This window comes from Chlamydomonas reinhardtii, chromosome 12 (assembly GCF_000002595.2).
Source record: "Chlamydomonas reinhardtii strain CC-503 cw92 mt+ chromosome 12, whole genome shotgun sequence".
Taxonomy (NCBI): Eukaryota; Viridiplantae; Chlorophyta; class Chlorophyceae; order Chlamydomonadales; family Chlamydomonadaceae; genus Chlamydomonas; species Chlamydomonas reinhardtii.
The window spans coordinates 8,225,208-8,245,777 of NC_057015.1; the positions used below are offsets into that span (position 1 = coordinate 8,225,208).

At 68.1% G+C, this 20,570-nt stretch overlaps 5 protein-coding genes across 7 annotated transcripts in view; 1 reads left to right on the plus strand and 4 right to left on the minus strand.

The window, feature by feature from the left end:
* Positions 1-1,758, minus strand: part of CHLRE_12g550501v5 (uncharacterized protein) — a 3,635-nt gene extending 1,877 nt beyond the window's left edge. The window contains exons 1-6 of one of the 2 annotated variants that reach the window (XM_043068980.1): positions 1,435-1,758; positions 1,205-1,267; positions 936-1,045; positions 596-606; positions 324-395; positions 33-245 (exon numbers count right to left, since the gene is read on the minus strand). In XM_043068980.1, coding sequence (XP_042919007.1) covers positions 33-245; positions 324-364 — 254 coding nt within the window. In that variant the 5' untranslated portion in view covers positions 365-395; positions 596-606; positions 936-1,045; positions 1,205-1,267; positions 1,435-1,758. Of the gene's footprint in view, positions 1-32; positions 246-323; positions 607-935; positions 1,046-1,204; positions 1,268-1,434 lie in introns of both variants that reach the window. The other variant, XM_043068979.1, reaches the window with a different exon arrangement.
* CHLRE_12g550468v5 (uncharacterized protein) lies at positions 3-1,708 on the minus strand. 2 transcript variants are annotated; one of them, XM_043068977.1, is made up of 6 exons: positions 1,555-1,708; positions 1,435-1,462; positions 1,205-1,267; positions 936-1,022; positions 324-606; positions 3-245 (listed from the first exon to the last, which is right to left on the minus strand). In XM_043068977.1, the coding sequence occupies exons 1-5, from the start codon at positions 1,565-1,567 to the stop codon at positions 447-449; spliced, it is 351 nt and encodes a 116-aa protein (XP_042919010.1). In that variant the 5' UTR covers positions 1,568-1,708; the 3' UTR covers positions 3-245; positions 324-446. The 2 variants fall into 2 exon arrangements, with proteins under 2 accessions (XP_042919010.1, XP_042919009.1); XM_043068976.1 differs by having other exon boundaries at positions 936-1,045; positions 1,205-1,263; positions 1,435-1,618.
* A 650-nt stretch (positions 1,759-2,408) lies between the features above and the next one.
* CHLRE_12g550450v5 (uncharacterized protein) lies at positions 2,409-7,100 on the plus strand. Its single transcript, XM_043068975.1, has 5 exons — positions 2,409-2,908; positions 3,086-3,188; positions 3,373-3,883; positions 4,226-4,494; positions 4,797-7,100. The coding sequence occupies exons 1-5, from the start codon at positions 2,871-2,873 to the stop codon at positions 5,694-5,696; spliced, it is 1,821 nt and encodes a 606-aa protein (XP_042919011.1). The 5' UTR covers positions 2,409-2,870; the 3' UTR covers positions 5,697-7,100.
* Positions 7,101-7,104: 4 nt separating this feature from the next.
* On the minus strand, positions 7,105-8,729 carry CHLRE_12g550400v5 (uncharacterized protein). Its single transcript, XM_001693949.2, has 3 exons — positions 8,468-8,729; positions 8,003-8,095; positions 7,105-7,690 (listed from the first exon to the last, which is right to left on the minus strand). The coding sequence occupies exons 1-3, from the start codon at positions 8,519-8,521 to the stop codon at positions 7,514-7,516; spliced, it is 324 nt and encodes a 107-aa protein (XP_001694001.1). The 5' UTR covers positions 8,522-8,729; the 3' UTR covers positions 7,105-7,513.
* Positions 8,730-8,970: 241 nt separating this feature from the next.
* The window catches only part of CHLRE_12g550350v5 (uncharacterized protein), a 15,008-nt gene continuing 3,408 nt past the window's right edge, over positions 8,971-20,570 (minus strand). Inside the window, exons 4-11 of the mRNA XM_043068974.1 lie at positions 19,322-20,570; positions 15,777-19,102; positions 15,379-15,454; positions 14,174-15,196; positions 13,348-13,949; positions 11,579-11,770; positions 10,245-11,290; positions 8,971-10,012 (exon numbers count right to left, since the gene is read on the minus strand). The exon at positions 19,322-20,570 is cut by the window's right edge and continues 618 nt beyond it. Coding sequence (XP_042919012.1) covers positions 9,376-10,012; positions 10,245-11,290; positions 11,579-11,770; positions 13,348-13,949; positions 14,174-15,196; positions 15,379-15,454; positions 15,777-19,102; positions 19,322-20,570 — 8,151 coding nt within the window. The 3' untranslated portion in view covers positions 8,971-9,375. The remainder of the gene's footprint in view (positions 10,013-10,244; positions 11,291-11,578; positions 11,771-13,347; positions 13,950-14,173; positions 15,197-15,378; positions 15,455-15,776; positions 19,103-19,321) is intronic.

Here is a 20,570-nt window from a genome sequence, read left to right on the forward strand (position 1 = left end):
CCCGTCGTAGGACCCCTACGCCCGCTTCAAGCCGTTGCTCGTTAAGCTGCTGGAGGTGTCGTGTCTCCGCCCGAACATCCACGTTCTGTTTCTTCTCGGCGTTCGCCAGATCCGACATTAGCTCCAGGGCCTCCCGCCTCTTCTTCAGGGGCTTGGCACCGGCCGCTAGCGCTGCTTTGTACTTGGGCAGCAACCGCATGCGCTTAGAGACCCGCTCCTCGAACATGCCCACGAAGTTGCGGTACCTGCCAGTGCATGTACAGCGTAAAGCCGTCAGCGGCGGTGCAGAGCTTACGGGTCCGAGAAGGGCAGCTATGCCGCACCTGGCCAGGAACTTGCAGGGCTCGTTGTTGTTTTGGAGCATTCCAGTTACATTATTTCCCCATAAAAAAACTCTGCACGTTAGTCAGCAACGCCAGCAGGTGGTGGCAGCGCTGGCCAGCTTGTCAGTGGCGGGGGTGGGGAGCCAGGGTGGGGTGGGGTGGGGCGGGGTGGGGTGAGGTCTCGGCGTCCAGAGAGGTGCGGGCGGCGTCCAGCACGGACAGCGGGGCCGGCGCGGCGGCGGCGGACCCATCCGGGCCCTCCTCGAACGCGCCCTTGAACCATCTGGGAGCCGGAGCGCCAGTGCACAGGGTCACAGGGAGGTGCAAGCGAGGAGCACACGATTTGGAGGTGGTGCAGGCGCCGTGGGAATTGCCTGGTCTTGTACACGCCACCGCCCGCGCACTGTGCCACACCCACACCCACACCCCCACCCCCACCCCCACCCCCACCCCCACCCCCACCCCCACCCCCAACCCCCACACCTACACCCACACCCACACCCACACCCACACACCCACCCACCCACCCACACACACACACACACACACACACACACACACACCAAACCAGTCAACAAACCATTCAGCGCGCTCGGAGAGTCCAGGCCTCACCTGAGGGTGGAGTTGCGGGAGGTGATGCCGAGGTGGTAGAACTGCTGCAGCAGCGGCACCGCCTCGCCCCCAGGCCTCCTTGCCGTTCTACAGCCGAGGGGCACACGCACCTGGTAGGCATGCAGCGGTGCAAACACACAAAGCTTAATAAACCCGCATAAAACGCCATTCCCGTTCAACCAGCCCGCAATCGGCTCACGCCCACACGGTTGGCTTCCTACTACCACTTCGCATGGGTTGGTGCAAGCAACCCACCCCCAATAACTCACAATCGCGGCCTTCCAAGCCGCCAGCTCCTGCTCAAAGCGCCCGCGCCGGCCGGCAGCGCCTTCCTGGCAGGCGGCGTGGTGGTGAGGGCGGGCGTGGGGTGCGGTTGGCAACTTCTTACGTCAGCAACTTCTAAAACCTGGAGCTCAGGACCTGTGCCCACGGTGCTCGGGGACCTGTGCCTATCAAATATGCGCACAGTTCGGCAGTACGCCGCATTCACCGTGCTTACCGATGTGCCGATTTGCCGCCATCAAACCCTAGGCACCACCGAAGTGTCGCCGCGGCGAGCCTGTGGTGCGAGAATGTATAATCTAGCGATCCCAGAGCCAGTTGCGATGCTCTGAGGCGCCTGTGGCGGTCATCGGCGGGACCTCGCCGAGCTAGGAAGGGCGGTTCCTCCTCCTAGCGAGTTGAATCAAACGCAATTTACAATGATTATCAGCTGGTAAATGCCTATAGGTCTGCCGGATTAAGACGGCGATCGTCGCGGAGGTTGGGTTCGTGCCGTTCCCTGGTAATGAAAGGGGCGGGTGGAGGTAAAGCCCTGTGGCGGCCAATGCATGCTACGGCACCGGTAATGCGAGCAAGTTGGGCCTGAGCGGCCATGCGGACGAGGGTCGAGCGAGAGGTCGTGACGGTGGCTCCAGGGGTTCCCCTGGGTGGCTCCGTGTTATGCACGTAAGCACGTTGACATGTGACATACTGGTGTGGATATGGCTCTGGGGAGAGGCAGTATTCCAGTGCCGTACATACATCATCATATCTGAGTGTACGTGTTTGCAATGGTGCTGTGTGCGCACATCGGTGTCTGCAAAAAGTTGTGCAGCTGTATGCGCACCGTCCTCTCGGGGAGTCACCGCTGCCGGTTTGGGTCTGCAAAGTTGCGGCTCGCTCCACGTGGAATGTAAGCGTGCCACGTAGTGACTGGCGAATGGACGGTTGGCACATTGCCGTCCGCCAGTCAAATTGCTGCCCCTTGCTGTTCCCTTTTATTGAGAGAATTGCCCCCGTGGCGGCGGCCGTTCTGCTAATGCATACGGTGCTGGTGCGGCTGTGGTGGCGGAGGCGGCTGATGGTGCAGCCAGCAGCCGCCTCCGCAGGCACCTCCTTGCGCGGGACGGGGGCCGGATGGACGCTCGTTACCCGATCTGTGTTCCGTCATACCATAAGCAATTGTACTCATATAAACACCCTCGATTTAGACTTGTTGAAAATACTGACAAGCTTTCGGCGCGGAAAGGGTTCTTCATTTGATTCTCGATTCAACAAGCCTTGCCGCTTCTCCTTCTATGTGCGCTTACTCTGGGAGGCGTAAAGTTGCTACGGAACCACCAGTAGGCTAGACGGGCAAGAATGGCTCACGCAAGCGGGCTAGCAGCTCCGACGCTGCCTGCAAGACGCGGGGCAACTAGCGGCTCGATGTCCAGCGCAGCCCTGCTGTATCTCGTGGTGAAGGAGGGAGCTCAGGGCACAGCCAAAAGGCTTGCTGTCGCCGTGAAAGTTGTCACGGAGCTGTTGGCACGGAATAGCGTTCAGCTCGGAGGGCTGCTTGGAGCTGCCATTCGACAGCTGCTGTCAACGAGCCCCGGGAGACTCTTGCTTGCTCTGGGAGCATCAATTCTTTGCATCAGTTGGAAGCTGAGGCGCACAGGCGCGACGGTACAGATGTCGTCCTCGGTCTCGCTGCTCTTCGGCCTTATCAAGTGGGTGCTAGTGTATGGCAAGCGCGCCGAGGGGGTGACTTTTCGGAACGAGAATCGCGAAACCCTTGAACCGCCACACGCCGCGGCTGCCGCATCTGAAAGCCACATATGCAACTCTAGTCAAATGGGTACCTGCACAACCGCCCGCCCATGCCCCGGGGCCCCTGAGTACTGCAGGGTCCAGGGCAATATGGGCGTGCGGCTTGGTCCCGGCGGTTTCGTTAGCGACGACGAGCCGCGGTCAGCACCCACAGACGAGCTCCGTATCAACTGCCCGCAGGTAAGCTCCGGGCGGCTACAGCGCACATTTCCTCGCAGCAAGGGTTTAGCATAGGCGGCGGGCCAGCGCGCGCGCGGTGCCTCCTGCCTCCGATCCTTGCGGCGTTGCTACCATACTTCGCTCCCCCCAACCCCGCTGATCCCCTGCACCTGGTTCCTCCTCTCGCCCCCTCGCCGTCTCTCAGGACCTCAAGGACAGCATCTGCCGCTTCCTCGAGGCGCAGGCTGCGCGCGACCCCTCCGCCATGCCCACCTGGCAGCTGAGCCCACAAAAGCCGCCGCCCGCCCCCACAGCCGCTTCGGTCGCAGCCGCCGCTGCACCCGCCTCGCAGCCGCCCACGCTGCCGCCGCTGCCGCCACCACAGGCGTTCGCGCCTGCCGGCTGCGTGCCGTCGCCGCCCACGGATGCGGCGGCGCCGGGCCCCGCCGCTTACCCAGCCTTCAGCTTCGCACACCGCCAGCCCGCGCTCATCGGCCTCCCCAGCAACAGCGGCGGCGGCACCGCCAGTGCAGTGCCCATCCCGCTGCCCTTTGCCGGGAGCCGCATCGCGGCTGCTGCTGCGCCCGCCGCCGCGCCCGCCTGCTGCTCGCCGCTGTCGGAGGTGGACGTGCTGCTGATGCTGCCGCCGCCGCCGCCGCCGCTGCCCCCGCTGGCCACCGTGAGGGGGGCCGCCGCGTCCGGCCTGGACGAGGAGGGTGAGCGCCGTGACGCTGGAGGTCCGGCGTGAGCGTGCTCGGTGGGGGTGCGGCGGAAGCGTAGGGCTGATGGGGTTGTGTTCACGTGCATGGGGTGGTGGGAACATGTCCAGGCCCCTCCGCACGGCAGCCCCACCGCCCCGTGTGGGTTGTGATGGGGGAGGCGGGGTGGGGGGTGGGTTGGGTTTCAGCGAGGACCGGGGGGCACACTGTCTCGCATGCTGACCCGGCCTCAAGGCCACCCCGCGGCAGTGCCGGTACTTGCACCGCTCGGCTCATGTCCTCCCCGATTCGTCCGGCGGCTCCCTGCGCCGCCTGCCCTCCCCGACGTCGCACTTGCAGAGCCTGGCACGCCGCCTACCACCAAGCCGGCCAGCAGCGCCCTCGCCGCGGGCATCGCAGCCGCCGCAGCCGCCGTGCCGGCCGCCGCCACACACGCGTCCACGGTCGCGACCAGCAGCGCCGGCAGCTGCGGGTCGCACGGCGACGGCGAGGGCGAGGGCGGCGACGGCCCCCGCCGCGGCGACGGCTCCTTTGCCGGCACCGCCGCCACGGCGCCGCTGACCGCCAGCAGCTACGCCGGCAGTGGCGCCGCGGCGACTGCCAGCAGCGTGAGTTCCTGGTCTCGGGCGCCGAGTAGTCGGGCATTAGGGGCAGTGTTCTTTGCTGCAACCTTCGGGGCATGAGGGGCATGAGAACACTGCGCTTGCGAGCGTGCCTGAAGGAAACAGCGTGCAGTGTGTGCAGCAGAACCTACTTGTTTCTGGTGACGGGCTTCCCTATCCGCTTCCGACATGACGCCCCTTGACCGCCATGCATCGCTGCACACCACCGCGCACCAGCTCGCGCCTCCGACATCACGAGACCTCGCCACCACCAGCCACGTGCATCCACGTGTGTGTCCCACACGCAGGTGGCGGGCAGGTCACTGGGCGATTGCGACACGGCCCATGGCGGCAGAGGCGGCCTGGAGGCCTCCCTGGCCTCCACCTCCGGCGCCGCCGCGCACCCCCCACACGCCCACCACACCTCCTACACCAGCCATGTGCCTCCCCACCACAGCCACGCCGCCGCCGCCGCCGCCACCTCCACCTACAGTAACAACAGCACGAGCCGCAGCCCGCGGCACTCCTTGGATGCTGCGCCGGCCCAGCACGCAATGCAGCCGCAGACGCGCGGGCCCACCAGCCACTCCTACGTCCAGTCCGGCCTGCTGGCCTCGCTGGGCCCGGGCGTGGATGAGACGGCCATGGACCCCGGCAGCTACGCCTCGCTGCTGCAGGCCGCCGCCACCTACAAGCCCTCCGTGGCTCTGGAGTCGGCGGCCGCCGCCGCCGCCTACGCCGCGCGCGCTGTGGGCAGCCTGGCGGCGGGCGTCACCGAAGCCGTCACGGACAGCAGCGGCGGCGGGGTTGGTGCTGGTGCTAATGGTGGCGAGGGGAAGGGCAAGGGCAAGTCCCAGGCTCAGCCGCAGCCGCAGTCGCACCCGGTGGAGGAGGCGGGCGGCGGCGGCGGCGGCAGCAGCAGCAGCACTGGGAAGGCCGGCGGCAAGGCGGGCAAGATGGGCAGCAGCGGCGTGGCCGCGGCGTTAAAGGGCGCCGTGTCGGCTGGCGGGCCCCCCAGCACCAGCATCAAGTCGGCGACATCCTCGTCGGCCGCCGGCTCAGCCCGGGGCGCGGCCGGCACTGCCGGGGCTGCCGCTGGGGCGGCCGGCCTGAAGAAGAGCCCCGAGTCAATCCTGGGGCTGAGGAACATCGGCATCGAGGGCTGGCAGGACCGCGCCGGGCAGTGGGAGCGGCTGCACACCGAGTAGGTAGTAGGAGGGGTGGTGGCACAGGGCTGTGCAGCCTCTCCCTCCAAGCCGGGCAGTGGGAAGTGGGAATGGCTGCACATGCGCAGGGGTGGTGTGGGCGGCACAGGCAGGGGCTGGTCGCGAGGGGAAGGGGGGCGGCGGTGGACGGGAAGGGGGCTGCGTGTGCCCTGTGTGGCCTGGCACCGGGGTGTGTGGGTGGTTGCTTGGGTTTGGGTGCTCTCAATGCTGTTGTGGGTGGCTGTCCAGAAGTGAATTGCGTTGTGGGCAGCGGCAGTGTCACGTATGCCGAGGATACCTCAACGTTAGTGGTAGCTGGCGGGCGCCGGTGGGCGAGGCCGGGAGGATGCATAATTGCATATCCAGGAGACACGGGACGTTCAGACGCAAATTGATAGGTTGGAGAGGCGAATTGTCATACCCTGTTGTGCTCGCTCCGCGATGAGCGCTGCTTGGGGCGTGCCTGGTGCCTGTTTGCGGCAGGCCCATACAGTGTGCGCTTGGTGCCAACATTTGGCGCAAGCAGTTGAGCGGAGCGGTTGCAAGTTTGGTCGGCACTCAGTCATGTGAACCTGGTGAGACTCACAGGCCTCAGCTGGGGAGCCAAGGCAGCTGATGCCAACTAGTGGGATCGTGGCTGCCTTGTCGCGTAACTTGTCACAGCACTGATTGCGTGCTGCAATGAAGCATGTTTGCACACACTGCATTTAGGTTACAGACGATGTGCTTCAACTGTCTGTCACGCAAGCAACAGCTTGCCTGGTCATGCACGTGCTATAGCAAGACCTCCGCGCCTAAGAATTGATCGCTCGAGGGTTTGTCGCCATGTGGATATGCGGCTAGCAGTAGTAAGCAATAAGGTGCTTGTGTTGTGTGTGAGGGAACCTGCCCTAGGATGGAACGAGCCGTGGCGGTCGCATGGCTGCCCCGCCTATCATGTACGTGTTGGTGACGCGTGTGGTAGTGTGCACGTGACGACATGAAGGTAATCACCTGCGTCCCCGCCCACGTGCGTTGCCGGGCTGTGGGCACTGGGCAGACGGCTAGTGCTGACCGGCTGGGTTACCAAGGTAGGATCGTCCGGCCCCGGTGTTTGAAACGTTGGGACGGCGCTCATGTTGGAAGGGAAGTGGAATATGGTGCGAGTGGACTGGCGAGTGGAGTTGGCCGGAGGGACTTTTATACCGACAAACGCCCGGGCACGAACGGGCCCAGACAGGCCCAGACCCACCCACCAGGTGCATCCTCGGCTCCCAGGTTTTGACTCCTGAGGTTGCAGCTGGTGGCGCAGGGCGCAGGGGTGTGTAGCTACAGAAGGCCCGGCTGGCGCACACAAAGAGCACACTCAGTCGGCAGGCCGTGTTATGGCATTCTTGCTGTGAAATATGAAGTGGTTCGGCAATGGCAGATACCGTTTTGCAGTTTACACCTGTGAAACGCCAAGCGTGTGCGGCTCCGTCCGCCACACAGAATTACAGAGTCCTCGCCAGGTTTGATGCAAAGACTAATGCAAGAATCCTTAGGACTGCTCCAACTTGCGGTGTCAGTCTTGTCACAGCACGTGTGACGTCCACTCACAGCGCCCATACGGCTCTGGTCTTGCAGGTCTTTCCACTGCCTCCCCTATCCCTTGTCAGTTTTGCCTCTTACAGCTTCTGCATCTCTCCCTTCCTCTCACCCCCGCTCAACGCAGCCACACATGCATGGCACCCTCTCACTCTCAGCAAATCATCCCCGGCGCCCGCGTCCCACCCAACACGCGCATCCAACCCGCCCCTGCACGCGCCTCACAACCTGCTGCCCACCCCGCCGCCCTCGCCTCACAAGGCGCCCGCCTCCTGCAGCAGCTTCTCCAGGGTGCCGTTGCTGGCGGCGGCCGCGGTGTCGTCGCCGCCACCCAGGAACTTGCCGTTGATGAACACGCGCGGAACGGAGCGGCCGCCGGTGATGTCCAGCAGCGCGTCCTGCATGGCGTCGCAGTCGGCGCGGTTCTCCAGCTGCGGGTGGGGGGGAGAGAGAAGGAGAGGGCGTTGGGAAGGACTGGTTAGCAAGAAGCGAGGGAGGCAGGCAAGGAGGGAGTTGGGAAGGAGGAGGAGAGGAAGAGGAGGGGAGAGGGGAGGCATGCCGCGGCCAGCGCCAGGCCATCACAGACGCCGCGCGCCGCTGCACTCTCCCTTGGCGAGGCACAGAGCGCTGTCCAGCCTCCATTGGGCGGCGCAAGCGCCCCGGCCCTTCAGGCCTCGGCCCTCGCCGCGGCATACACCCATGCACGTGCGCCCTCGCCACCGCGGCCATGACTGGGGACTCACCTCGACGACGGTGTACTTGCCGGCGATGAATTGGTTCAGCGCATTCTTGGCCTTGACGCAGTAGGGGCAGTACGTTTTGCTGTACACGATCACCTGCGCGGCAGGCGGCGACAGCAACACGTTTAGATTGATGCCCCGGGTGCTGCAAGTGCTGCAGGCGGAGTAATGGCGGGATGGCAGTGGGCTTGGAGTCCGCAAGGGCGGCCACACACACCAGGCAGGCCACCCACGAGGGTTGAGAGCCACACGTCTGTGCTTGCAGCCTTGGGGCCCACCGTCTATACACCCACAGCCCCCGCTCAATTTACAGAAGCCCCACCCCACCAGGCAGTAACCTAACGTGCCCGCAGCGCGTAGACCAGCATAACGAGCATACACATCGGGCCCTTGGGCCCAAAATACGCAATTGCCCGTTACCATCTGCCAGTCACCCGATTGATCATTGATAGGGGCATATGCACTTGCCTTGTTGCTGGCGACCGCCTTCTGAATCTCGTTGATGGCCTCCGCCTTGCCCATTGCGCGCGCTGCAGAAGAACCGGAGTTACCCAGGTTTGCTGACTCAGGTTCAGATAGGTAAAGGGTCTTGGCCACGCGTTCAGGCGAATGAACAAGCCACAGAATTGCCAAACAGCAAAGAGTCACAAGTATAAGGCGAGTTGTTTCAGCGTTACGAATACGCATGAGAAGGCATGTATCGCCTCAAATAAACTCCAGTGCCAATGTGGCCTGGGCTCGGCCCCATGCAGAGTAGTCTCACGTTATCAGCTCCCTGCCGCGCCATCCCGCCACCGTCATCCCGCCGCGGCCTCCCTCCGATACGAACGCCCACTCCCCAACTCCAAAACCTAGTCATTTGGGACCCCCTCGATGCTGAGGGTTTGGACGTGGTTAGGGCCCTTCTCGCCAGCAGCGGCGAGGCACCCCTGGAAGATGAAAGCCCAGCCCTACCCCGCGTGGCCCTTGATTCTCTGATGCGATTACAGTTACGGCACAGAACCGCAAGGCGCAAGTGCCCCGCCCTGCCGCGGCCGCTTGTATCGTTCAACATGCCAACTATCAACGTCAGTTGTGTGTCCATCTGTCTAGGCCCACCACCGCTCAAACCCTCAGTCATCGTGTGGGGGACACGTTTGTGCCACGTTCTAGTCCTGTCTTGTCCGCTCAGGCCTTGCATGAAGACACCAAGCTGGAACCTCCACCCGCTCAACTGCCTGACATCCACGGCACAAACCTGCATGGCTGCCTGCTTGCCCATGCTGACCACGCCACCCGCTGCCACGCATCTACTGCCCACACCGCCCCAGCTACGTCCTGATTCCTGAAAGCTGTCTAGCTCCCCAACACAGCACGCATGGCAGCCTGCCGCCGCCTCAGGTGCGCGCCAGCCGCAGCCCCACCACCCACGCGCCCAGCACCGCCGCCGCCGCGATCTTCCGGCCGTCTGCCGCGCTCTGGCCACTGCTGTCACCAGTCGAGGCGGCGCCGCCACCCGCACCCCCCGCCACAGCGCTAGCCCTGTCACCAGCGGCAGCGCTGACTCCGCCCGCTGCCGCCGCCGGCTGCTGGCGCCGCCATTTGGACGGCCACAACCAGTGCCGCGCCGCCGCCACCACGCCCGAGCCACGCTGCCGCCAGCGCCGCCACAGCTCCCTCCTCGCCGGCACCAACGGCGCCGCCGGCGCCTCACCGTTGCCGCCCTGCTGCACCTGCTCCTGCGCCGCCGCCGCGTCTGCGGGCCGTGCCACGGCGCGGCCAGCGGCAGCGGCGGCGGCGCCGTCAGTGGAGTCCTTGGCCACAGTGGGGTGGCCGCGGGAGCGGCGCCGCCTGCGAGGGCCTCCGTCAGTGCCGGCGCCGCCAGCGCTCTGGCTGCCGCTGGTGGCGGCTGTGTGGGCACCGCCGCCGCCGCCGCCGCCGCCGTGCTCGTGAGCACCCTGAGATGGATGGGCGCTGCTGTGGCGCGAGTGGTGGTGGAGGTGGTCCCCGGCGACCTGCATTTGCTCGCGGTGCCTGCGGCGGCCAGTCATGCAGGCAAGCGGCGGCAGTTTATCCGAAAGTCGACTCATTTCGTTTAGCCCAGGACGTTATGGTGGCAGGCGGGGCTGGTGCGAGAGTTTGTCGAAGGTGCAAGTCGAACAAAAAGGGAGCCCTTCTTGCCTGTTGTATCCACAAAAACCATGCACTCGACACCGCATCGCACTGCACAAAAGCCCAATGTGAAGGCGTGGACGCGTGGACTCACTCTCGAGTGGCGAGGTCGGCTGCCCGCTCCGCCGCCTGCGCCGCCGACAGCTGTGCGCCGGGGCCGCCGAACTGCGCCGCCGCCACCGCCGCCGCCGCCGTGGCCGCCGCCACCGCCGCCCGCTCCGCACTGTGCAGCTCCCTCTCCCTCTCCCGCTCCCGCTCCCGCTCCCGCTCCCTCTCTCCATGCCCAACCGGCCCTTCTCCTGCCTCCCTCTCCTCCCGCACGGCTCCCTCCCTGCTGCTCGCCTCCTCTCCTCCAGCCTCCTCCCTCTCCTCCTCCCCCTCCTCCTCTCCCTGCCCCTCCTCCGCCTCCTCCTCCGCCGCCGCCGCCGCCGCCTTTTCCGCCGCCATGGCGTTCGCGATGCGCTTGTTGGCTCGACGTACGACGGCGCTCATAATGAAGCCGGCGAGTGCTGAGATCACACCTGACAGCTGCGCCCCCAGCGACAGCCCCAGGAACAGAGCCAGGCCGCCCGCCACCGCCAACCACACCGGCCACGACAGCGCGTGCGGCCGCGCCACACGCGGCGGAGGCCCCTCCTCCTCCCCACCGCCGCCGCCATGGCGACGGCCGCCGCCGCCGGCTCCGCCGCCGCCACCACCACCGGCGGCTCCGCCGCCGGTGGCGCCGCCGCCGCCGCCTCCGGCGGCGGGGTCAGGGCTGCCGCCAGTGGCTGGCGCAATGGGGAAGGTGAAGTGGCCGATGCTCGGGTCCCCACCGCCGCTGCCGGCTTCGCCGTCAGGACCGCCACCCAGGACCTTGGCCCCGCCGGCGGCGGCAGATGTGGATGGCGGTACCGTCTCCGCCGCCGCCGCTGACGTCATTGGCACGCCGGCGGCGCCGCCGCGGCCGAACGAAACGAACGTGCTCCGGCCGCCGCCCGGACCACCCGCGCCGGTGCCGCTGCCTCCGCCATCTCCACCGCCTCCGTCACCACCGCCTTCGTGACCGCCGCCGCCGCCACCGCCGCCGCCAGATCCTGTGCCGGCGGTGCCGCTGCTCGCGGTGGTCGTCAGTCGGTCGTCCAGGGCAGTGGGCGGCACCTGCACGTGGCGGGCAGGCGGGAGGGACACACACGACACGCGGGACGTCACCGCGCCGCCTTGACACAAGCGGGCTGAAGGACGCGCTTGCCACACCACCCGTCCAATCCCCTTCAGTTGGCCATGCTTTATACTGGGATTGGAGTGAACTACTCCTCCCCTCCCTCTCTCCCTCTCAACCCCCACCTCGCACAAGTGCACCAAGGCCATCCACCCACGCCCAAGGCCACCCTCCCTCCAACCAACCAACCAACCAACCCCTCGCTGCCCCCTCCCACACACACGCACCTCCCCCGCATGCACCCGCCGCAGCAGTGCCAGTGTGTCCGCCAGGCAGTCCAGAGCGCGGTAGCCGGCGTCCTGAGCCAGACCCACGCCCGCCAGCGCCGCCGCCAGCGCGCCCCGCGCCGCCGCCAGCTCCTCCGGGCCGCCGCCGCGCGCCTCAGCCGCACGCAGCGCCGCCAGCCGTGACTGCAGCTCCTGCAAGAGTTGACAGGGGTGTGTGTGGGGGTAGTTGCAGCGCCAACTAGCCAAGACCCGGGGAATGGGAGCGCGAGCGACACGCGTTGCGGTAAGCGGTTGCGGCACTGTTAATGTAATGTTCCTTGTGCTCTTTAACACAAGTGCGCGAGCCGGTTCATGTCCCGCGGGCGTGCCGGGGCCTCTAGGGCTCGTGTTTTAGCGACTTGATTTGTGAGTGTATGGACAATTTCTGGTGGTGAAATTGCCCTATGCTAGGTCACAAATCTTGTCGAAGGGTAATTTTCGGCGTCCAGTGCTGTGCTGTGCTGCGTGCCGTGCTGTGCTGCGTGCCGTCGCGTCTGGACGATGCTACCGAAAATTGCTATCTTGTCGGAGTTTTGGGCACTAGGCCTGGAGCCCGTTCCGCGGGGTCGGGGACCGGGCTGGGGGCCTCGTGGCGCCTCGGGCGCGCCGTGTTCCTCCTGCTTGTCGCGTTCCTCTGATTTGCGCCATATCCTGTACTGACTTTGGGCCCACCCTCCCCATGCCGCCGCCCCGCGGCATCGACGTCCCCATAAGCTGTGCATGTACTTGGACCTGGTGCTACATGGCCGCATGAGGGGAGTACCTAGCGTGTGCCGCCTCCGTCACACCATGGAGTGGGGAGCGGGGGGTTTTTCCCCCGCCAGCCCATGGTGCTGACACCCCATTTGCAGTTGCCGTCATGCATGCGCCCATGCCGTCCCCCGCCTGTTTACTTGCTCGCGGTCGCCCACCCTCCGTCTCTTTCCCATATCGCGCAACCCCTAGTATAGTTAATTGGGCTGGGACTGGGCTGCGTGTTTGCTCTTGCTCGTCGCGCGCCGCCGCGCTAACATGTTCCTTCGCTCTTGTTCGTGACACTCCCCTGCTGCCGCCCTGTGCTCTGTTATTTCCTTATTCGCTCGTAGGTGAGAATTTCATCGAGGATTGGGCGGGAGCTTGGACTTAGCGGCCAGGAGTAGCGACGCGGAGCTAGGAATCGTAGGAGTGCCTGGGCCTCACGGTACCGTGAGCACATGCATGGGTTTGCACCCTTGAGAGCGTGTGGACACTAATCCCCCCTCGAGGTTAGAGTAGCGGGGGTTGCGCGATTTCCGGTTGGTAAGACCGGCGGCTCACCGCAGCAGGTATGCGAGGTAACTTCAGGTAACATCCGTAAACCGTCGCTTTGCTGCATCGCATACACTGTCTTTGCGCAACGTTTTCCTTGTGCTCTTTAACACACACACACACACACACGCACGCACGCACGCACGCACGCACACGCACACGCACACGCACACGCACACGCACACGCACACGCACACGCACACGCACACGCACACGCACACGCACACGCACACGCACACGCACACGCACACGCACACGCACACGCACACGCACACGCACACGCACACGCACACGCACACGCACACGCACACGCACACGCACACGCACACGCACACGCACACGCACACACACACACACACACACACATACACACACACACACACACACACACACACACACACACACACACACACACACACACAGCCAGCCAGCCACGCCCTCACCTCCAGTAGCTGCACGTCCGCCGCCAGCGCCTGCCGCACGCCGGTGCGCCGCGGCAGTGCGCCCTCCAGCCCCGCCGCCACCGCAGACACACGGGCCTGCGCCGGCGAGGGCGGGGGCGGGGCGGCGGCCTGAGCCTGCTGCTGCTGCTGCTGCTGCTGGTCTAGTTGCTGCTGCTGCTGCTGCTGGTCTAGTTGCTGGTCCAGCGGCTGGTCTTGTTGGGCCTGCGGTTGCTCCTGCTGTCCCTGCTCCTGATGTTTCTCCTCCTGCTCTTGCCGCTGCTCATGCTCCTGCGCCTGCTGCTTCTCCTGCGCCTGTGCATGTGCGGCTGAGGGCCGGCGCGACTCCAGACGCTCTGCGAACGCGCGTGTGGCGGCGCCGCCGGGCCCCTCCACCGCCACGGCCGCTATCAGCTCGTCCTGACTGGCGCCCGCCCATCGCTCCCGGGCAGCAGCAGCGGTCGCGTCCTCGGCGGCGGCATCTTCGCCAGCGCTGCCGCTGCTGCTGGGGGTGGGGCTGCGGCTGCGGCTGCTACTGCCGGGAGAGGCTGCGGGTGAGGTGCTGGTGCCGTTGAGGTCGCGAATGAAGTCCAGTGAGTCCATTCCTGTAGGAGTGCGCACCAGAGCAAAGGCAAGCAGAGGGTTGGCCACTTGGCCTCGGCCTGAGCGTGCAATGTGTGTTCCAGTTCCTCCTACGCCACCTGTACCCGCTCTGCCTCTGCCTGTGGTCCGCTAGTTTGGCTTGGTGTGGTGTAGTTTGGGCGGGCATTTACAACCCCCACACGCACCCCCACACGTACCCCACATGCGTCCTCCCCCACGCGCTCACCGGTTGCCTCCCGGAAAGCCAAAACACGCCGGTGCCGCTCCTCGCCGTCACTGGACTCAGACAACGATGACGACAGCAAACCGGCCGCGCCGCCGCCGCCCTCAGCAGCAGGCGCGCCGCCACCGCTACTGCCACCGCCGCCGCCTTCACCAGCAGCAGCAGGCGGCGGCTGTGCTACAGCCGGCGCTGCCGCCTCCGCCTCCGCCTGTGGCTGTAGCAGCATGGGGTCATCATGCAACAGCCCGTGCACGGCGGGCGTGGCGGCACGCGACATGCCGTATGCAGCCAGCTGCCGCTGCCCCGCCGCCGAGCTGGCTGTAGCAGCTCCGCCGCCCGCTGTAGCAGCTCCGCCGCCGGCTGTAGCAGTGCCGCTGCCGGCGTTAGCGGCAGTAGCAGGCAACTGCTGCTGGCCATGGTCCACGGCCACAGGGCCGTGTGCCCAGGCCTCCATCGCGCCGGCGGGATGCGGCTCGCCGCCGGCTGTAGCAGCCCCGCTGCCGGCTGTAGCAGCCTCGACCTCCACTGCCGCTGCGGCTGCTGCAATGGAGAGGGCAGCAACGTCAACCGCCGCGTCGAGCGCCGCCGCCATCGTAGCCGCAGTCACGGTGGCGGCTGTAGCAGCGTCAGTCGCGTTGGGCTCGTCAGTGCCGGCAGCAGTAGCAGCAGGCACGTCGGCGCCAACCGCGCCGCCCGCCGCCGCCTGCACCGCCGCGGCTGCAGCAGCCTCCTGCGACGGCGGCGCAGCCGCCGCGCCCGCCGGCTCGGCGGCTGTAGCAGCGATGTCATCATCTGGATCCAGATCTGAAACAGCTGACGAGGAGCCGCTGCCGCAGCTGGCGGGCGTGGGCGGCGGCTCGCGGGCGGCTGTAGCAGCCTCGTGCTCTTCGGCGTCAGCGGCCGTTGGGGCCGCATCGGCAGTAGCTGCGGCGGCGCCCACTCCGTTAGTGGCGGTTGTAGCTGGCGGCGCCTGTGCTGGCGCTGCGGGGTGCGGGCTGGGCCAGGGCTGCATGTGGTCTGGCGTGCCTGTAAAAGCGCGGAAAGGTACTTCAGATGGTGCCCGGTGTGCAGACGACAATGTGCAGCAGGGTGTCTCGCGGTCGCGCCCCATCGCAAGATAGCAGCGCAGTCGCACAGGCCAGTGCCAATATCCCACTTGCACACAGGCGACTGCAACCACGTGAGGGCGCCCCCGCCCTCCGGCCCACCTATGCCGGGGTCTCGCGCCGCCTCCACCACCCCCATGATGTAATCGGGACACACCGAGTCCAGGCCGGAGCTGGCCTGTGGGCGTGTGGCGAGGTGCGGCGAGGTGGGGAGAGGTGGGGAGAGGTGCGGCGAGGTGGGGAGATGTGGGGAGAGGTGGGGAGAAGTGGGGAGAGGTGGGGAGAGGTGGGGAGAGGTGGGGAGAGGTGGGAAGGTGCGGGTCATGTGGCAGCGGGACGCAACTCACACGCTCACACTCACACACCCCTCCCCAACTCCCACACCAACATCCTGCCCTCCCATCCTGTTAGACGATGCTCTAAAGAAACGAATGCGCGCGGTGCCACGTCCCTTTGGCATTCGCGGAGCGTTGTAATGCTTCCACACGGTACACACACACCTGCAGCTCCCGGATGAACTCCTCCGGGTGCGACAGCAGCTCCAGCACCTCGGCCCGAGCGCCCAGAGCCGCCGCCGGGTCCTCCGCCTGGTCGCTCTCGTAGCTACTGCCGCCGCCGCCCTCCTCCAGACCCCCGCCCTCGCCCTCGCCCTCGCCCTCGCCCGCCTGCTGCGGCTGATGCAGCTCGCCATGCCCCGCCACCGCGGCTGCGGCCTCGGCGCTGCTCAGGCCCTGCGCCGCCTCCGCACGTGCCTGGTTGGCGGCGTAGGCCCCTGAGGCGGGGGCTGCGGCTGCAGCAGCAGCTGCTGACGCGTCGCCGCCTGCCGCTCCGGCAGAGGCACTAGCAGTAGCGCCCGGCGGCGGCGGCGGCGCCTCCGACAGCTCGGCCGCCGCCTGGGGGCTCGCCAGGCCTTCCGCCGCCTCCGCCTGCGCCATGCGCCCCACCACGTCCCTCCATCCGCTTCCGCCTCCGCCTCGCTCCTCCTCCTCCTTGACACCCCCCTCCTCCTGCTTCCCTGTGCCCTCCGCCTCCGCCTCCGCTGCTGCCGCCTCCGCTGCTGCCGAATCCACTGCCACAGGCGTTGCCAACCCCTCCTTCCCAGCACCGCCGCCGCCACCGCCACTGCCGCTGCCAGTAACACTGCCAGTGGTGCCGGTGCCGCTGCCGTCGTCCACGCCGCCCACGTGGCCCACCGCCGAGCCGCCGCCGGCGCCGTAGCCGCCGTCTGAGGGCAGCGCCGCCAGCACCGCCGCCGCGTCCCGCTCCACACTCAGGCCGCTGATGAGGCCGCCGTCAGCCACGCGCAGCTTGCCGCTAACAGGGCCGGCGGCGGCTGCCGTAGCGGGAGGAGGGGCGGCGCCAGCGGCGCTGGTGGCAGTAGCATCTGCAGGAGTCCCGGCAGCAGCGGAGTTGCGCGTGTCAGATGGCGACGGTTGTTGTTGCTGCGGCTGCTGTTGCTGCTGTTGCTGTTGCTGCTGCGGCTGGTCGGCCCACTGTTGCTGCTGCTGCTGCTCTTGCTGCCGGTCTCCCGCCAGCTCCTGAAGCCAGCCGTGCAGCCGGCCTCCCCCCTCAGCCCACCGGCCTTCCCGCCCCTCCCCGCCAGCAGTAGCATCACCTGCAGCAGCACCGCTGCCGGTGGCATCGGCAGTAGCAGCGCCCGGGACAGGGGCAGCGGCGGGGTCGCCGCCGGCTGCTACAGCCGCGCTCATTGCCGCTACCTCCCAGTCGCTGTCCACGTCAGCAGCCAGCATGCCGCCGCTGCTGCTACTGCCGCGGCCGGCGCTGCCAGCGCCTGCTACAGCCGCCGCCTCGGCGACTGCCTCCATTGCCTCTGTCGCCTCTGCAGCTGCCGCCAGCGGCGGCGGCGGCGGCGGCTGTGCAATCTCCTCTTGCAGCAGCCTGGCGGCGGCGCCGCCGCCCACTGCCGCGTCAGCGGCCGCCGCCGCTGCGCCGCCAGTGAGCGCCGCTAGTGCCTCCTCCCTCGTCGGCGTCAGCGGGTCTGCGACCGCAACCGGCGGTTGTTGCAGCGGCCCCGCCTCTGGCGCTGCTGCCTCCGCCGGCCCTGCTACAGCCCGTTCCTCCTGACCCGCTGGCGGCGGCACCATTGCATCGGATTTAATTGCATCCAGATCCAGTTCCATGGCCGCCACGCCGGCACGAATCTGTTCCAGATCCGCCTCACCCAACACCTCTTCCTGACTGCCCCGCCCTGCAGCCCCCTCCCCAGCGCCCTGGCTGATCTGCTCATCATCGCCAGCGCCAGCGCCTGACGTAGAACCGCGGCGGCGCTTCGGACCGGCAGTAGCAGCAGCGTCAGCGGCAGTAGCTGCAGCAGTAGCAGCGGCAGTAGCACCAGCCGCCTGCTGCTCCACCTGCTCCCCCGCCCGCTGCAACGCCGCCAGGTCCTCAAGCTCCAGGGGGCCCACCTTGCCCTCCGCCTCCGCCGCCACCGCGCCCGCCACGGCAGGAGGCAGCGCCGCCTCCTGCACCCCCGCCGCCGCCACCTGCTGCTGCTTTTGCTGTTGCTGTTGCAGTTGCTGCAGCGGCGGCTGTTCCAGGGCTGCACTGCCCTCCTCCTCACTTCCATAGCCCCCCGCACCGCCGGCGCCCGTGTCGGCAATACGCCACGACGGCGCGGCCTTGGCCCCCGCGGCCGCCGCCGCGGTGGCTGCAGCCCTGCCGCCGGCACCGCCGCCGCCACCATCACCACTGCCTCGCTGACCACCCATGTACTCTGACGGCACTCCAAAGTACCCCACCCACTGACCCGAGCCCGCAAAGGCATCCGGTCCGGCAGTATCCATGCCGGCGCCGCCGGCGCCGCCGGCGCCGCCGCCACTGGCGGGCGCCGCCAGTGACGCCGCCACGTCCGCCGCCAGCGCCGCCGTCAACCGCTCCGTGGACTCGTCAACCGCCATGCGACGCTCCGCCTCCGACTGCAGCAGTAGCTCGGGGGTCGCCGGAACCCAGGCGCCGCTGCCGTGAGTGCTACTGTCGCTGCTACTGCCGATGCCAATGCCAATGCTACTGCTACTGCCGGCCTCTTCGGCACCAGCGCTCAGAGCCCCCGTCACGTCGCCTGCTTCCGCCGCCTCTTCCGGCGCCGCCGCCGCCGCCTCGGCCTGTGTGCGGCGTGACTCCTCCTTGGCCGCCTGAATGTCGTCCTGCTGCCTCTCCACCTCCTCTATCTGAGCCGCCAGCTCCTGAGCCTCCGCCACCATCCGCACCTCCTCTTCCTTTTCCTCCGCCGCCGCCGCCGCCTGCTCTTTCGACAAGGCCTCCTGCTCCCCCTGCCGCTGCTGCGGAACCCACTCCCCCTGCTCCTGCACCTCCGCCTGCTGCTGCTGCGCCGCGTCCAGCCCCGCCTCCGCCATCCGCCGCCACTGCCGCCGCCACGCCGCCTGCAGCGCCGCCCGCACCTGCGCCTCGATGGGCGCGGAGCCGTCCACCTCCTCATCAAAGCTGTACGTCACAGGCGGGAGATGAACCGGCCCGCCAGCGGCGGCGGGTGGCGGCGGCGGCGGCGCTTCAGCAGCCGCCTCCGGCGGCTGAGGCTGCGGCGGCGGCTGCGCCGGCGGCGGCAGCCCCACCTCTGGCAGCTCCGGCGTCGCCGCCGGCTGGGGTGCGACCTCCCTCGAGTACGGCAGATCTGTCGACGCCGGCTCCACAGCGGCAGTTGGCGGCGGCGCGTCTTCTGGCGGCGGCGGCTCCGCGCCGGCGGCGTCCGCGGCCAGGCGCTCGGCCGAGGCGAGTGGCGGCGGCGGCGGCGGCGGCGGCGGGTCAAACGGCGGTGTAGGACTGCCGCTGCCCGCCGCACCTGCTGCTGCTGCGCTGGCGGCATCGTCCGCGGCAGCAGCGGCGGCGGCGGCGGCGGCGGCGGCGTCCGCGGCGGCGCGGGCGGCAGTGGCGCCACGAGGCGGTCTTTTGGTGATCTTGCGCCGCCCGCCGCCGTGTGCCCCGCCGCCAGCGGCATCTGCGTCGCCGCCGCCGCTGCCGCCACCTCCCTCGACGACGGCGCTAGGAAACGCAGCCGGTGGCATCGCACCAGCAGCGGCGCTGTCTGTGCCAGGTGCGACTACCACCGCTGCCACCTGCTGCTGCCCGCCAGCCTCCGTCCCCACCTCCGCCTCCCCCTCCGCCTCCCCTGCCGGCTGTGGCCCTGCTGGATCGGGCCACTCGCCAGCGGCCTCCGCCGCGCCGGGCGCAGCCGCCGCCGCCGCCACCAATGGCTTGCCCCTCTTTGCCGCCTGACGCACTCGCCTCGCGGTCAGAAGGGGCGCGTGCACAGGTGCAGCGTCGCGGGCGGGGTCGGGGCCGGTGGTATGCATCGCCTCCACCGCTAGCGCATCGTCCCTCATCGGGCCTCCTCCGGTGCCCGCAGCCACGGCACTGCTACTGCTACTGCGGCTGCTGCGGCCGCGGCTGACCTTGGCGGCGGGTGGCGCTGGTGCAAGTGCTGGTGGTGGCGCATCCAGCTGCTGCTGCGTCCGCTGCTGCGTCCGCTGGTCTTGGTTGGACAGCGAAGGCTGCTGCGACGGCGGAGGCGCAGCCCCCGCCGTCGCCGTCACCGTCGCCGGCATCTCGCGAGTGCCCCGGCCACCCCGCTGCCGGACTTTCCTGTCGCCGGCAGTACTGATGGGCCCCTGCGCCGCCGGACTCGCGGCGCTACTGCTGCTACTGCTGCTGTTGCTGCCACCCGGCGCCTCGCCCTCGGCAGCGGCGGCTCCGCCACCGGCATCAGCAACAGTGCGGCCATCCGGGACGTCAACAGCGCCCGCGGCGGCGGCGGCAGTAGCATCATCAGCCTCATTGCCGGTGGACCGACCAGTGCGGCGACCGCCGCCGCCGCCGCTGCCACGGCGAGCCAGCGGCGGCGGCAGTAGCAGCCGGTGGCTGCCGCGGCCGCCAAAGGTGGCGGCGGCAGTAGCCGTCGCGCCGCCGCCACCAGCGGTCGAGGTGGAGGCGGCGGAGGCGATGGTGGCGGAGGAAGTTTGGAGCAGCGGTAGACGCCGAAGATGCGCAAGGCTGCCGCCGCCGCGGACCGCAGCGGCGCCGCCGCCGCCGGCACGGCCTCCAGCAGGACTGCCGCCGCCGCTGCCGCTGCCGCCGCCGCTGCCGCCGCCGCTGCGGCCACCACGACCCTCGTCTGCCCCTTCGTTGGGAGGAGCAGGCCCGTGCTCCTGGTCAGCATGGGCATGCGCGGACGGCGGCGGCGGCGGCGGCGGCGGCGGCGGCTGGCGGCAGCGCGGCGGCATGTGCTCCTGCTGAGAGCCCGCGCCAGCCGGCCACGCCGC